Source organism: Poecilia latipinna, unplaced genomic scaffold (assembly GCF_001443285.1).
Source record: "Poecilia latipinna isolate Pla-1442-1.1 unplaced genomic scaffold, P_latipinna-1.0 Scaffold684, whole genome shotgun sequence".
Classification (NCBI taxonomy): domain Eukaryota; kingdom Metazoa; phylum Chordata; class Actinopteri; order Cyprinodontiformes; family Poeciliidae; genus Poecilia; species Poecilia latipinna.
Genome location: NW_015113300.1, coordinates 248,850 through 266,326, shown reverse-complemented (window position 1 = coordinate 266,326; position 17,477 = coordinate 248,850). Strand labels below are relative to the sequence as shown.

The following is a 17,477-nucleotide window of genomic DNA, read 5'->3' as shown; positions in this document are numbered from 1 at the left end:
ATACATGAAACACTGACAAAAATCTTTAGTTTTTACAATAAATCTGATTATACTTCTTTGACAGCAAACCAGTCAGACTGACGATAATCTTAAAATCCCAAAATCATGTCCTGTTTTTACAAATCGTGTCTCTGTTCCTGATGCTCCAGCAATGTTTTGCACAGGATTAAGTAATGGTGAAAGTGGGGGAGAAAAAAAAAGAAGCAAGTTCACCCACCTTTAACTTTTGCATGAGGATAAAATAAAAATCTTCTGGTCTTTCTGATGTTGAACAAACTCGAAGTGCATCAAAAGGTCATTTTGTTGATGCATTTATATACTGATCTTAGTTTTGACGAGAAAAAGATCAGATTTCTCAGCGTTTGACTGAATTTGTTTACAGATTAGAACTTCACTGGTGTGCAGATCAGGCGTGTCAACCTTTCCATGCGTCTTTAGTCCTGTGCACCTGCATTGGACGGCCGAATTATCTCCTCAGCAAGCAGTCAGGAGTCCTGCTGATGACCTACTTGTGTGATTCAGATATGTCGAAAGCACAAACATCACCCGGGTTTAAACCATCAACTCTGCTAAAAACAAGAAGAAAGGGGGAAAATAAAAACATTCAGATGTGTTTGTCGTCTTTTTAATAATTACTGTCAGGCAAAACCCTTACGAACAATACATTTATGACAGGTATTCTTACAGTACAAGACAGAACTCAAGGAGATCAGAGCCAGTGGCATGGCCACAACTGACCGCTATCAAGTAAGACATTCATCGTCATTTAGATTGTTCCAACTTTCACAGAGTTCACAAATGTGTTTTGCATTTGACTCGTATCAAACAACAGTTTTCTTGATTACCTAGCAAATTCTAAAGACCTCGATAGAAACAGCAGAGTAGAAAAAAAAGCAAAAAAAAACAAAAACAAACAAAGAACAAAACCTTGGATAATAAGCAGAGGAATTCCTGATTTTATTTCAACTTCCTGTTAAGATGAACGATGTACAATATATTGCTTTCAGGTGCACGACTTTAAAACGGGTATATCTCCCCAGAAAAACATTCTTCAGATTCACCTTCCTCTGCCGTTTTTTTTTTTCTTTTATTATTTGTTTCTCGTCTGCCAGCAGGTTAGACAGAGGTGCAGCGGTCAAACCGTTAAACCGCAGGAGGAGCTGCTTCTTAAAGGAATAAATGAGCCAAACGTACAGTAGGACCAGCAGCCCCTCCAGAGAATTGCAGCTTCCCTTCATTCATCATCATTCGTTGGAAACTCAGTTTATTCGCCTCTTTTCATGGAGTTAAAACAGAAAGAAAAAAAAAAACTATTCATGTTCTCAGAGTCTTGAGATTAAGACACAGTATCCAGTCACAGCGAACATTGGAGGAGAGGAAGGAAAAAAAAAAAGAGAAATACAAATGACACACGGTGAGTATTAAAAGCTTCATATTTGATATTACACAATAATTAAAAAAGTCGAACATGAGGCAGCACGAAGTTTGGACTGGTCGCATATTTAGTGCTCAGACATCAAACGTGTAACACTAAAATATGAAAACAAAAGAAGCGTTTCAAGCTCCAGAATCCGTGTTGCCCGTGAATGTAAAATGCTGTCTCAGTGGAGCGTCTGGGCGTTTCCAGCCTGATTGTGGTGTAAAAACATGGACACACGTGTTGGTGTTCAGCAGGACAGGACCTGCCCCCACAGTCTTCAGGCCATGAAGTAAAAAGTTTGTCCTGCAGGCCGAAAAACCTGCAGCCTCATTTATGAAAAGGTCTCTCCCTCTAACAGACATTATCCTGCCCTCTAAACATTAATAAAGTTTGCCTACTATTAGACATGGCAAAAGTTACCCACCTCCTCCACCGGTCTCATCTCCAACCACAGACGCATCTCCACAAATTAGAACGTGAAAAGGTTGAATTTAGTCAGTAATTCAATGCAAAACTCGCACCGTACGCAGATACATTGCATGGAGCGACATATTCCACGCATTTATTCTAGTTAATTTGATGCAGTTAATGAAAACCCAAAATGCAGTTTCTCAGAACTTTAAAATATTACGCAAGACGAATAAAATAAAAAAAATGCAAATGTGATTTTATGGATGATTATCCAGTGGACCGTAGAGGCGGGCGATGTAGAGTTAAAGTTTTATCATGATACTATCATAATAACAATAAAAGTAACAATAAAAACTATTTATTACTTCTTCTTTAGGTTATTGTATAAACTGCAACTGCATGACATGGCAGTCAGAGCTCCAAAATACAAACACTGCTCTTTTAAAACATTGAATGAAGAAGTCGGATTAGAGTTGCTAAACTGTGCACAGTAACTGCGTTTAAATGCATTTTCATTCTTTTGATAGTTATTGATACTTTCATTGAACAAACTGTGGAAGAGAAGTAAAGCTAACAATTCTAACAGTATGGACAGTTTTTTTCTTCAAACATCAATTGGAAATTATTGTGACGATGAGAAATTTATCATGATCAACATGATAACAGCCCACCTGCAGCAAACAGTCATAGAAGTTTCCCATTATTACAATCGGCCTCCTGTCACCTGAAGAATGTTTCCAGGATTAAAAGACTAACCTCCCAACACGATAAAAAGACACTCTTCCATGGATTTAACTTTAGTTGCATTGATTATTACAACAGCGTGTTTACGGGTTGCAGCGGATCCAGAACGCTGCTGCTCGCGTTCTGACTAAAACCAGGAAGATGGAGAAAATCACCCCACACCTAAACTCCAGTAGCTCAGAGAACAGACTTTAAAGTACTGTTAGTTTATAAACCACTGAAAGTCTTAGCACCAAAATACCTTACAGTTCTGATCTGCTCTGCATCAACAGAACCAGAACCAAACATGGCGAAGCAGCATTCAGCCTCTACGAACATCCAGAAAACTGCAAAAAAAACACTGAGTTCCTTTAAATCAAGATTAGAAAACAACCTGCTTAGTGTTTATAATCAGTGGTACATGGATTAATTCTGCTCTGGATTACAAGTTTATTATTTTTAGTTTGCCAATGTAAAGTTTCTTCTTTGTGTTTTTTTTTATCATGTAATGCATTCATGAACTGCCTTGCTCCTTAAATACACCATGTAAATAAACTTGACTTAACTGATCTTATGTAATATAATCTTTTTTTTGAGAAACTAATTTTAGGTTTCAAAACAGCTTTAATTCAAATGAACTGAATATCACTCTGTAATGAATCTAAATATGACAAGAGTTTCATCCCTTTGCATTGAACTACTGACAGAAACGAACTTTCCCATGATAAGTTGCTGACATGCGTCCGTACGGTCGGCTTCCCCTTTGCCCTCGTTACCGTCTCGTTTGGCAAACCCTTTCAAAGTGACATCAGGGAAAGCTTCAGACACCGTCGCCTCAAATGCAGCCCTCAGTACAAGTCACAGCGAGAGAGGTACCTAGGCAGACCTCTGGGTGTAGAAGAGAATATAGGCCTGAGTGTTGCACACTTCCTCCACGCTGCAAACCTTCATCTCAGAGTCGTTACAGTGGACCCAGAAACCTGAAGAACACAAGACAAAAAGGTAAACGGCGACCCCGACGGGACGGGACACGAGGACGAGCGTTTCCTCACCTCCTTCTGTGTTGTAGCAGTATGCGGTGTAGTGCCCTGAGCCGAAGCCTTTACCATGATGCATGACCACAGCCGACAGATCGTAGGTGTAGCCTCCTCTGTGGACAGAGTGACCCGAGTCTGTGCAGCAGTACGGTTTGATGTTCAGAACCTGGTCAAAGGCCACATGGACGCCGATTTTCTCCCTGTGGTTCCGGCCCGACCATCTGCCACAGGGAAGATTTGGCATTAAAAACAAGACGCAGACACAGAAACAACCACAGAGCAACGTGGGTAGTTTTTTTTAAAAAAGAGGTTAATCAGACAGGAAGGAAAGGCGGCAGAGAAACTTGCCTGAAACGTTTGAGGTGCAGCCGTAAAACCTGAGGTAAGCGGTAGATCAGAAGCTGCTTACGTGCTTCTGACAGAACTAAGGGTTTGTGGGATGATTTTCTTCTTCTTTCTGAAACCAGGAGAGAGAATTAAAAGTTATTCCACAAAATAATAATGAAAGAATGCACATTATTAAATCTGCAACTTCATTCTTTTAAGAACTACTTTACTGTGTCCAGCAATTTATTTTACATCACTTCAACAAAAGACCAGTTCCTCTATGGTTTGTGTTCTTAGTTAGGAGAACAACAATCTGCACTTAGAAGTTATTTTACTTTGTTCAGATGTTTTAAATTAAATTTTCTCAAACTTCAGAGCAACAGGCATTTGCATTATTCAAATGAAATAAACAGAAATGGTTAAAGTGCACATAAAGGAGCTACAGTGACCTGTGTTCACACCCACTGAGCCTTCTCACATTTACTCACAGTACAACCACAAACCACAATGTATTTCTCTTTTGACTGACTGAACACAAACTAAGAAAAATTTAAAATTATATACCGTTTTCAAATATATTACAAAGCAAATCTGAAAAGTGATGTCTTTATACAATAATCTGATTGATTTTGTTGCATAAACCTGCAAAACGAAACAGTTTTGATCTTGATTCTAAATGCCAAGTCTGTTCTGTACCCAGATGTCCAGCACTTTGCTTGAAAGCACTTTATTAATAAAATAGTTATAATTAATGGTTTAAAAGTTGTAAGTTTCAGACATAAGCAGGTATCCCCCTCCATCCCAGTCAACCAATAAAACTCTAACCAAAATGGAAAATCTGTCTTCAAATGAAGAAAAAAAAGCAATCACCCTGAGCAGCGGTCCTGTTCTGTACCAATTATGTTCGAGTGTCATTAATCAACTGCAGCTCTTAGTTTCCAGTGAGTGCCGTCTCCCCTCCTTAACGCCACACACACTCCCTGCCAGGCAAGTTTAGTTTACATCAAATCAACCAAACGCAGAAGAAAAAGAGCCTTGATTTTCTTTTCTTTTCATACTAGATGCTGTCAGTCATGAAACGGTGCTGTCTGTCGGCAGACATTTTGTACCGACATGAATGAGTTCGTATCCACACTGGCGACGTTTACTAAACGCTTTGTCAACTACTGACTTTCTATAACTTGCTGAGTCTACTTTAAGGATTCTTGTGACGTTAGTAAACAGCTCTGGAAAAAATGAAGAGCCCTCTGCACTGAACCACATTGAAAACCTCCTGGTTTTTCCACCAAATGTTGATTTCTGAACTCTTCCTGAGTTAAAACATTTGTATTGTTGTTTCTAAATGAACATGAAGTTGTTTTCTTTGCATTGTTTGAGGTCAGAAAGCGCTGCATCTTTTGTTATTTTGACCAGTTCTCATTTTCTGGTAATAAATACTAAATTTTTGCTTAGAATTTCAGAGGCATGCTGTCAGTAGTTCATAGAATAAAATAACAATGTTCATTTTACTCAAACATATAAAGAGTGAATTCAGAGAAACTGATCATTTCAAGTGGCCTCTTAATTTTTTCCAGAGCTGTATAATCCATCCTTAACATTTGATTACCATTTATAATGGTCATGTTCCAGGAGAGTTAACCATTTACAACAGGAAGCAGAACCATAAAAATAATAGATTATTGAATTCCACAATTAATCCAAAATATTTTCCATCAAATAAATTTAACAAGAGAAGTAAGAGATACCGAATGGTTAAGTAGATGGGTCCAAAAATGAACTTCATCTTCATCTGGTTCAGATACTTGTTTGGGTATCAACAAGTATCCATTTAATCTGTTCAGGTCAAATACTTCATATAAGGAGGCAATTTAAACTTTTCTTTAACTTCGACACAGAACTGTCAACTAAAAACCTTTATAATTCTAGAAACCAGACAACGGTTTTTCTTTAACTTTCCCTTTTGCCTGTATGCTTCTGGACTCTTTCAAACTTGAAAAGAGGGAGCAATGTCTCATCTGGCCATGAGGCTTATTGTTTAATGGATAACCTTGGTAGATAATAATAATTTAAACATGAAAAATCCTTATTTTTCAGACTTTAAGTCGCTACTTTTTTCCCCACTTTGAGCCATGTGGCTTATAACCCGGTGGGGCTTTTCTGTGGATTTTCCTTCAACCACCAGGGGGCTCTTTAGCAGGAAGTAAATCATTGGAAGTCAAAATTGGAAACCGAAGAAGAAATTGCTGCTCTTCATTTAGAACAAGCACATGCTAGCAGCAGGTAGGACAGAGAAATGTTTTCAAATTCAAACCCCCTCATCATGGAAACAACATGAAGAAATTCATATGATGCCGCTTTAAGTTGAAGGTTATCGATCTGGTAAACTCGGCGTGAACGAATCTATGGTTCGGCGTTGGAGACGGAGGGCTGATTTATTAAGTGGAAAACCGAGAGCGGCAGAGATACCAGCGGCTTATATATGTACGTTTCCAGCTGTTTTTTTTTTTTAAGCTTTCTGGGTGCGGTTTATAGTGAGGTGCACAGGAAAATACGGTGTTTTCTTTTTATTTCTGTTGTGAAAGTTATCGAGTGAAAATGCAGCTTGTACTAACTGTTGCAGTGGTTGCAGGCGTAGATGTTGCCTTCAAGAGCCTCCATCTCTGTAAACTTGGACAGCATCTCTATGAGGGAGCAGCTGCGCTGGTAAGCGGTGGCGCCTGGGCCTTTGTTCCTGCTGTGATATCTCTCTGGAAACTCCAGCGATAAATCCCAGAACGGCTCCACTGTGTTGGACTTGTGCTTACAGGACAGACACGTCACCTAAAAGCAGGACAAGAGGAGGAAGGAGGAGATGTGGATAATAAAATCAGTCATGTAGCGTTTTAAATTCTTTGTTATATTCTGAATTTTCGTATTTAATCATGCAACTTCTGTTGTTAAATTCTGTTCGTATAAAGCACTTTGTTGAAGAGGACCGTATAAATAAGGTCTGACTGATACTTTTACTGTGGTGTCCAAATTAGAGATGCACAGAGAAACTGGCTGGTCTGAAACTCAAAAATCTGGTCTGAAGTGATTAATCAATCATTGAAATAATTGCAAACTAATTTAGTAAACCGATTAATCGCTAATTGAGTAAACAGACTCAGAAAAGGCCTTTAGCTGAAAGAACACCATGTTCCGAGCAGTATTAAACCAAAACTGTATTTAATAAATATTTTGCATTTCAGATACATTTAAAAAAAAACGTACATTAAAGGAAAAAGTTTCTGAATCTTAACATTTTTATTTTCTTATACGTAAAGGTAATTGAATTACTTATTTGCATCTTTTAATGAACTTGTAATATAAGAAAAAGGCTTTAGTGACTAAATGAAAAATTTGAAGAATGTGCCAATTTTTTATCCAACTAATCATCAGAATAATTGATAGATTAATCGACTGTCCTAATCTGAACACCCCATTACCAAACAGAGGAAGCTGCCGTGAACAACAACACTCTTCAGTGGTCGTTGTGACTAAGCGACCGTTTATACTACTAATAAAATGCGACCACAATCAGACTTATGTGTGAACAATTTACGACCCAAAGCGACCTGCATGCGCTGATGTCACAACTGTGTATTGTTCACAGAAGTTAACAATTAAAGCCGCCATCTTTGGATCAGTTCTAAATTTTGGAGCGATAGGAGCCAATGGCTAATAAAAATAAGCTAAAAAAAAGAAAGCATTAACTAGTAGCAGTGGCATTTTGTGGCGCATGCCTGCAGCTTCTGTATTATTTTCATAATAATCGTTGCTTGGTTCAGCCACATCCTGATTTACCATGTCTGGCTTCTTCTGGTGAAGAATTATGACACGTTTCTCCTGTCTGTGACGAAAAAGTCAGATACAATGTGACATGACCGCTCAGACTGCAGACGCCTTGAAAACAATGTGATTTAGCACCACACAGAAGTGGTACAGCTCTTTTTTTTTATTTTGGAGAGTTAAAAGATCAGAACTGGGCTGTATATGAAATAAGGGTCCAATATGAGCAAAAACAATAAATTAATTTTAAAAAATTGTCAAGTGCTAAAGGTGCCATTTAAATAGAAACTGTATTTTGCACATGTGAATATCTGTCTGGAGTTTGTCGAGGGTCCAACAGAGAGTCAAACTTTCAAAAAAAAAAAACTGTTGAAATGAGTAAAATCTTACTTTACAAAAACGATCTTTAAAAGTTTCCCTAAAACCAAGTAAAGCCCAAACAACACAGCTGACTGCTGAATAATTGGTAGCTGATGAGAGGCTGTGCAACCAATTAAAGAAAAATTACAATTTTAACGTGAAATGAATGACTGTCACAGAAAAAACAGCCATGGCTTTTAAGGTGAAGAAACAACCTGACCATCATTTGCTCTTCTCAGACTTTAGGGAAATGTTTCACTGTGTCAGAGGAAACAAAGTCTTTTATGTAAAGAAACAAGCAAAAATAACAAAAAGATGAGCTGCAACAAGAAAGAAATGTTTTTTTTTTTCTTGTTACAATAGAGCTGCACCAATAGATTGGAATTGGCCAGTTTTCAACTGATCAGTGACCTGGAAGTCAAATAGAGAAAAGTCTGCTCTCCCTGCCCCCCATTCATTAAATCAGGGCTGTCCACAGAGCGGCTGGGGGCCATTTTGTGACCCCTGGAATGACTTTGTGCATAATAACAATGATAAAAATTTGGCCTCCAGCACAGGTGATTGATATGGACTGAGATTTTAAATTAAGCCAGAATTAAATCTCATTACAATGGAAGATATTCCACACAACACACAGAATTGTTCTGTTAATGACCACACCCCTTGTGGTTATTACCATCTAAGTTTATACTAAATAAACTTTGCTGCAGCCACATTTCTTATTCATCAAACTTGGTTAAATACTCCTGGTATCTATAAAGTGACCAAATCATGTACCTACTGCTGAGACGATACTAAATTCTGTATTCATTTTTAGAAAATCTGGATTTATTTATTTTTTTACCTATGCACTCCTTGAGTTTCCAAAGTTCAGAGTGATGTCAGCATGTCTTATGCTTACCATGTTGTTCCACAGGAGTGTTTTACAGCTTCCTTTTATTTGGACTTTGAATGTAAGTCAATTTGATGGTAATTATGACTTTCATTACAAGAATAAAGTCGTAATATCAGGAAAATTAAGTAACTGTGAGAACTCCTACACAATAATTAAAATTAGGAGAACTGAGCATTTTATGACCTTACACTTCAGTATAAGTTACAGATAAGGAAATGCGTAATCTTTTAAACACACCTGCATCAAATTATTATCAGTAGTACAATTTTGAAACGGCCGTGCAAACAACTGTGTTTATTTAGAAGAAAGAATGACACGGACTGAACTGCTGAGATCAGATCTTCATAACCCTTTGGAAGCCTTTCCTCATCAAAACGACTTCTTCCTCACATTTTTAGCCTTGTTGTTTTTTTCTGATAAAATTGTGTCTTTATTCTGCCGATACGATGACTAGATTTTCATAACAAAGATCCTCATAGCCTGGCCCTAATGCTCCACCATACATCTCACAGAGAGGATGATGGAAATAAAAATCACTTTTTGGAAATATTTTCTGACATTTGCAATTTCTTTTTCAGAAAAGCAAGCAAGGAGAAATCAAAAATCGACTGAAATTTGATCAGGTATGACAAAAATCTGCGATTTTATTCAGTATCAAGTCTAAAAACAGTCTGACTGGAGCATTACTAATCGGTGCTGAACAGCTGGATTTGCTGCCATGCTGCCGGTCTCACCTGGCTGAGCAGCTGCCCGTGAAAGATGGTGTTCAGAACCTTCAGCACTTGCTTGGACAGCTTCCTCTTTGTGATGGGGATGACTATCCGCCGCTTGGACCCCTCCGTGTCCAGCTCCTGCTGCACCTTGTCCAGCAGCTCACACAGGAACTCCTGGGCGTCTTGCTGGTCGTAACCGCGGAACGCCGGGATGAGGTTCCACACGGAGTGCAGCATGGCGAAGGGAGAGACGAGAGTCCACCGGCCCGACCACATGACCCTGAATAGCGTATGCAACTCGTGACACAGAGACATTTGCTGGCGAGTCGAGCAGCGAGGCTCTTTGGGCTGGACCAGTTCTGCAGCCTGCGGGGATGGGGCGACGCTCTCCTTTTTGCCCACGGGCAAATTCCAACACCCCGCCTTCCCCATGCGTCCCAGAGGGTTCTCCGACAGTGGCGGCGTGGTGCCGCTGTTGACGACCGCTCCAGTCACCCCCTTCACGCCCTGGGAGTGGTTGGTCTTGGCCAGCAGCTCCTCAGTCTCACACAGGTCCAAAGTGAGAAAACACTCCCTGAATTTCTGCAGGTGGCTCAGCACTTGCAATATTGAGTTCATGTAGCACGTGTTTCCCAAGTTGCGCAGACCGGTGACACCTGGAGCGTGCCTCCTCCGCGTCACCGCGTGCGTGGAGTAGTACCTCCTCAACTTAGCGGCTCTGCTGATCTGTGGCGCCCTGCGGGGCAGGGCGAGGAGTGAAGGCTTCTTGGGAGGTGGAGGTAGGCGTTCTGGGGGATCGCGAAATTTGCGAGGAATGAGTGTCATGGTTGAACGTGGCGCCTGAGTCAGAAGCCTGGCACTCTTTCTGGGAGGAATGTTGCCGAGGTCTTCCAGGAGTTTCCTTTTCACCTCCTTCTTTTGTCTCCTGGCCTCCTCAAGTTTCTCCTTGCGCTGGTTCTGAACCTCTTGGTGTTTTCTAATCCACGTCTGAAGCATCTTTCCTAGGAGCGCTTTCCTCCTGTGGCGCAGGGCCAGCTGCATGGCAGGTTGCGGCCCACCTTCCAACACCCAGGGGCCGCAGTCCCCCCCGGTGGAGGAGCGCAGCGACCGCCTACCTGGGCTCCGGACGGTAGAGAGAGCGCCTCTGAGGAGCTTGAGGTCTCCCTCTGCGTTATCGTTCAGTACATAGTCTCCACAGGCGAAGCAGAAGACATCCAGCTCACGCACCTCCATGGCCAGTGGGTGTTGGGACTCCTGAAAGTGTTTGAGGAAGTGCTCCTCTATGAAGCGTCCACAGGCAACGTGGGAGCACTTGAGGCAGGCCCACACTGAATCCGTGGTGCTGCACTCCACACAGTGCCATTTCTGTGGATTGAGGATGGAATGGTCTTGGCCCAGACGAAGGCGAACCACGTGCTTACAGCGATCCATCTGTCCAGATGCACATGTGGCCTTAGTTATAGGACACACGTCCTGCAGCGAAGCAGCAACTCATTCTGATGGAAGATTCACAGAGGAAGAAAGAAAAGGTGCAGGTTTGTTAATGTAAAGATATGATTTCCTTGTAAAAGTAATCATACTACTAAGTCTGTAGAAGATAAGCAATAAATCAATTAATTGCTTGATTGATTGATCATTTCCATTTGCATGATCTAGTTTTTTCTGTCTCTTTCTTCCAAAAACTGGATCAGTCTTAACAAGTTTCAGTCTCAACAAGCTCCTTTTTTTCAGAGCAACTTTGCTTACAAAGACTACAGTAACCTTTTATTTATTTTGGGCATTTAAAATGTTAAATGTTTTTTAGGAATTCAAGTTTATTGAACTATGAGAGGGTGAACTCGCATTATTATGCCACTACCAGTGGCATAATACCTGAAATCGGTCTCAGAACAGCATTATCGTTTATTACAATAACTTCTACAACAACTTATGATGCCACTCAAACTTTTTCACAACTCTACATTGTTGAACAATCTTTCAGCTATCATCTTTTGGGGTAGGTTTATGCCTGCTCTGCATTTCCTCAGATTTTTATCCATTTTTTATTTTTAGAAAATAACTCAAACTCTGACAGATTAGCAGAATCTGTGGACAGCAACCATTGCATCACGCCACTCATTCTGATTTATGCCATAATTTTGACTGTCTAACATATGAATCCATTTTGATCCCGACTGTATTTTTGCAGTCACTGTCCTGCATGAAGGTGGACTGCGTGTTTGCTCATGTTGCAAACTGCAAACATAATAAATCTCTTCCAGCCACTCTTTCATAAACAGCAGAGCTGTAGAGTGAACCAGGGTGTTGTGCAAAGGCAAACACTTGGATAAGTATTGTTTTCATTGCTTTCTTTTAATGACACCAGTCACTCCATAGAACAATAGCTTGCTGCAATCAATGTAACCACCACTACTACCAGCAAAATATATTTAACAATTATTAAAGAAGTACTTGAATAAATGCTGGAACAGTTATAGTTAGCTGTAATCATCTGCTAAATGTTTTTTTTTTTTTTGCTGTAATTAATCTTTCTTGGCTTCTGGAAGAACGTTTCCAAAGCCTCTGAATACGAGAACTCAGATGTTTGGCCCATTTATGTCTACATTTATTTATTTCTATATCTGTATTTTTTTATCCGTCTCTCTCCATCTTTAAGTCTTTACCTACTGTATGTTTCTCTAATGATCATGTATTCATTTACTTACCAAGCTCAGTCCAATACTGTTGGGGGGAGTATTTCCCCTCCGACAGTCAAGCAGGATCACAACCTTTTATTCAATGACTGGATTTTTGTCAGGGGAAAGACAAAAATTTTGTGTTCTAGCACTTTCGCCAAATGTATCAGGAGTAGGAGAGCTACTCTTGCTGCTACTCACAGGAGTGCAAGTGCCGCCATCAAAATTATATAAATTGTGTTTAAAAAACCCACAAATATGCTTGTCTGTTTTGCGACATTTTCATCTTGCGACTCGGCGTCTGAGAGGAGTACAGAGCAAGTGTTTTTGACCAGGTTTTGTTAACTTTGGCGTTTCAAAAGAGAGCTGAAAGTAGACGAGCGTGATCTAATTTTGTTTATTTAGGCTAAAAAAATCAATAGCATTAATGGTAAACACATAATTACTAGGTACATGCCGTGTTCCTGTTGGGGACAGGGTGTAGAGGAAATGGTAAACTGGGATCTTGTTTTATAACCAAACCCCACAAAAAGCGTCTCCCCTACTTTATTCCTGACCCAGTTCAGTGCTCACACTGACCTCAGAGGGTCAGAACAGCAGAACAGCTGAGACTGAACATTTTCTGAAAACCCATCTGTAATTTTTGTATTCACGGATATGCTACACTGTGTTCATCTATGACACAAAATCCCAATAAAACACAGTCAGGTCTGCAAATGTGACCGGTAGAAAAGTTCAAAGGAGTTGAACCCTTGCAAAGCGCCGCAGACCACTGTCGCTTCCAATTAGCAAAGCTACTGAGCATACATATATAGAGAGAGGAAATGAAACGGGTTTACTAACTGTACAAGAAGTTCTCTTGATCAGATCTGTTGCGTCACATCATCTGAAATCAGCAACAAGCCTCAGGCCGATCGCTCACATCCACCGTCAGCACCAGCACCAACAGGAGGAGACTGGAAAACAGCCATGACAGGTCGCATAATGGACCAATTAATGAGGCCATCACTAAATAACGCTACACAAATAAGGCATTTGCAGTGTTTCACATGAAGAATTTCAATCAAGGCTTTTTCCAATTTCTGAACAAAATACAGTCACTAAAAGCATCATAAAAGATTTATTTTAACAAGGAGAGTTACCTTGTATTCATTTATTTCACTACTGAGAAGATTGTGAATGAAATCTAGCAGGACATACAATACATAATTATTTTAAATCATTTTTTTGCAATTCCTTATTGTTTCCAAGTTCTGATTGTTAGCTTTGTTTCATTATGAACTGAGATCAAGCTTTGGCTCCCGTATAAAAGCTTTAAAAATTGGCTTTTACAATTGGGATTTTTGTTTTAATTGAATTTATTAACCGTCTTTCTATGAAGAGGAACTCAAGAATAAATAGTGTAATTTTAACAGTGGAGTAGTAGAAATACAACATATTTGTGATGCCAAAAGCTTTGTTTTATAATATGCATATTTACTGTGTTAATATTTTGAGTTAGATATCAAAGGTTTTACTATCTTTTAGGATACAGTCCACTGAAAAAGTAATTAACTCTTCACAGATTTCTTCTGATTTTATTTTCATGCTTAATGGTCCTGTTTAAACATAATTTTATAAGACAATGGCAACCCTAGTAAATACAAAATACCATGTCATTTAAGGGAAAAGTTTTCCAACTTAATCTGGCCCTGTGTGAAAAAGTAATTGCCCCTTAAATGTAAGACATAGACATACCACCTTTGGCAATACAGACCACACAGTATTTTACGTCACTGTTGAAGAGTATTGACCCACTTGTCTTTGCAGAATTGTTTAAACTCGGCCATATTGGAGGGTAATTTTGGTAGCCCATCCTCTTCTGGCAACATTTCTAAATGTTTTCTCCATTTGCTCTCACTGGGCTTTACTTGACTCCCAAAGACTTAGTAATGGCTCTGTAACTATTTCCAGACTGATAAATGTCAGTGCCCTTGATTCTCATCTGCTCTTGATTTATTTGTTCGCTTTATTTTATTTTTTTTGATAGGGCAAGGTGTGTTGCTCGTTTGATATTTTTCTTTTGTGTGCACAGCAACTTCATGTTTCGTTTAATATCTTGGTTGCACAGCTCTGGCAAAAATCATCCTTGAGTGGCCTGACTGCAGAAATTAAAACCAACAGATACAATTAATCACAGCTAATTTTTAATTTAACAAAGATGGAAATTGTTCACAAAATGACCACATCGGTTTAGTAACTTAATAGATTAATTTTGTTTTTACTTATGTTTGACAATCTGAAATACTTGGTTATGACAGAAAAAAAACGTTAAAGGAGGGGAGACTTTTTAACGTGTCCCACACAAACATGGTGTTTATCCCACATTTTATTGATCTGGTCTTTCTAATCAACAAACTTTCAGCATGTGTTAAATTGCAAATTCTTCTGACAAAGTTTCATGGTGCATTTTAACAAGTGCTTTAAATGATTAGAATTATTTCTACCACCACTTCCTTAAAATATACAAAAAGGGTACGCGTGTTAAAATAGCATGGTTAATCCATTGTGGTGTTCTGTTCTAAACCAGTTTTTCGTCTTTGTGCAACTCATTCTCTGCTTAACGCTGAAAAAAAATTTCCAGAAGAGAAACCGTGATCTCTCTGGGTCAGGGCAACTGGTCCCTTCCTGGTTGCACACAACCCGTGTTATGTTGTGCTGCTGCCGCATGCATGTTCACATTACAATCGCATTAACCCTGATATTTAACATTACTACATCTCCGCTGCGTCGGTGTGTTTTTATCTGCTGTCCGGTTCAAGGGGAGGGGAGCTTTCTCCTCAAGCCATGCTAGCCTCTAGCTCACCATCTCCATGTTGAGCCAGAACAAAGAACAGTCGGAGAGCCACTCTCCAGGAACCTCCAACAACTTTGTTGCTGTGAGCCCAGCCAGCAGTAAGTTAGCCAACGCCGCTAGCCGCTAGCTGCAGCGGCTCTGCACAGGGCTTAGCTCCTGCTATAAACCCCCTTTGCTGTGTTTCACCTGGAGCCCACTTTGTTATACTTGCAGTATTTAAAGTGGTGACCATTCTAGTTGCTAAATAAGAAGTAGCATTAGCTCGGCTGCTAACGCGTTTTTTAAGCGAGGACAATTGAAGTTAACCTAACGGTTGTTGTTGTTCGCTAACGTTAACTAACGGCTAAGCTCCCCGAGCGAACCGTTTAAAAACTCCCCGGTGACATTCTCCGCGTAGAGCCGCCTATAGAGACATGGACGCCGGGCCTCGGTTACACTCGTTTTTCTTTTTCTTTTTTTTTGTTTGTTGTTGTTGTTTTGTTTTTTACTACATTTGCATCACCTTTTATTTAGGAAAAAAAAAGCAAAGTAAGATTACCATCGTCAGGATCCATCCATCCGGTTCACTCAGAAAGCTGCGGCGGATTGTTGTCCTCCTCACAGATTGAACAACCCAACTCTCGAAACGAGCCCGGACCCAGCTGCTCTCATTGGACCGGGACTGAGCGGTAGCCCGGATCTTATTGGCCCAGAAGCTGAACAACAGGCGGCAGGATGGGCCGTCCTTCCGTCCACCCACCGAGGCCACATGGAACAATAACCCAAAGCTCGGGCGAAAAGAACGGCTACCTGACTCCGGTTCCCCTCATAATAAACCGTGTGGCCCGGGTGTCAGATGGTTGAAATTAATCTAATAAAATGCAGAGAGCGGAGAGAGGTAATGTAGATTTTAATCTGCGCTGGAGTTGATTTCTCCTAAAGCCCACTGCGAGTGATTGTAGTTGAAGTTGACACAAAAAGTGACACCAGCACAAAGCTGCTGCCTGCAGCAAGAAAAGTTTCCTGTTCTCACAAGAACAGCAACTACTTTAGACGATCAGTAGTTTATCCCACAGACTGCCTTTTACAGAAGCATTCATGCTCTTTTTATTTTTTTTTAATATATTTTTTAGTTTTTGTCACGCTATAATTTAATCTTAGTATAAATAAAGCTGCCTTACAGGTTAACTATACAGGTCTTAGGTTATAAAATACAAAGTTTGAACATTTTAAAGTGATGGTCAAAGAGTATGGCATAATTACAAATTTAAAAAGACAGAGTATTGTCCATCGAACGAAACTGACAAAATAAGAGCATTAATAAGAGATTTAAACTTGCTGTTCTGTCGTTGCCCGTTAATGCTGACTGAAGAACAGCTAGTTTGTATAGAAAAACTGATCATTTTTGTCTCTAGATGTGCAAAGGTAATAAAGAAATTGCAAACTATTCTTCTCCTTTGTTTACACAGTTGTGTATTGGTTTATTTTTATCTATTTGGCGCAGTTGGTAGAGCTCTTTCCCGGTCCCGGTCTTTCTGCATGGAGTTTGCATGTTCTCCCTGTGCATGCATGGGTTTTCTCCGGTTTCCTCCCACAGTCCAAAAACATGTCAGGTTAATTGGCCTCTCCAAATTGCCCCTAGGTGTGAGTGTGTGTGTGCATGGTTGTTTGTCTCTGTGTTGCCCTACGACAGACTGGCGACCTGTCCAGGGTGACCCCGCCTCTCACCCGGAACGTTAGCTGGAGATGGGCACCAGCAACCCTCCCGACCCCACTAAGGGACAAGGGTGTAAAGAAAATGGATGGATGAATGAAACACCAATAAAATAAATTTAGCTTTTAGACTAACATAAAGAATAAGAACAGATAACAGTGGTATAAATACTTGTGCGAGGGTGGTGTACACAATCACAGCAAACAGATTTGAATCACTAAAATATTCTGTCCCTCTGGGGAAATTTAAGAAAGTCCATCCTATTTTTGTTCCAGTTTCAAATTATTTTAACCAGCTTATTTACTTCACTGTACAAAAACACAGATGCCACCATTACATGCACATGTTGAACAATTCTTTAAATTATCATACTCAGTTACACATTTCTTTTAATGTGCAGTTTTAATTAATACACATTATTTTTCTTTTTTAAATTTACAACATATCTTTTACCTTTCTGTGAATATGCATTCTTCCTTTTACCTTCAACTTGCTGCTGGTAAACCTAAATTTTCCTACTGAATGACAAGGGATATCCGTTCTTTTGAATTCTGTCATTGTTTATGTTGAAATTAAA

At 39.8% G+C, this 17,477-nt stretch overlaps 1 protein-coding gene and 1 long non-coding RNA gene across 3 annotated transcripts; one reads left to right on the top strand and one right to left on the bottom strand.

The window, feature by feature from the left end:
- Positions 1-2,207: 2,207 nt before the first annotated feature.
- Positions 2,208-15,835, bottom strand: usp49 (ubiquitin specific peptidase 49). 2 transcript variants are annotated; one of them, XM_015044637.1, is made up of 7 exons: positions 15,746-15,835; positions 13,215-13,327; positions 9,718-11,192; positions 6,531-6,738; positions 3,940-4,048; positions 3,607-3,812; positions 2,208-3,534 (listed from the first exon to the last, which is right to left on the bottom strand). In XM_015044637.1, exons 3-7 carry the CDS (start codon positions 11,125-11,127, stop codon positions 3,431-3,433), a joined length of 2,037 nt encoding a protein of 678 aa, XP_014900123.1. In that variant the 5' UTR covers positions 11,128-11,192; positions 13,215-13,327; positions 15,746-15,835; the 3' UTR covers positions 2,208-3,430. The 2 variants fall into 2 exon arrangements, with proteins under 2 accessions (XP_014900123.1, XP_014900124.1); XM_015044638.1 differs by lacking the exon at positions 13,215-13,327 and having other exon boundaries at positions 15,746-15,834.
- LOC106954849 (uncharacterized) lies at positions 6,539-7,632 on the top strand. The gene is made up of 2 exons (XR_001426438.1): positions 6,539-6,621; positions 6,725-7,632. It is a non-coding gene; the product is annotated as an uncharacterized LOC106954849 (long non-coding RNA).
- Positions 15,836-17,477: the final 1,642 nt, after the last annotated feature.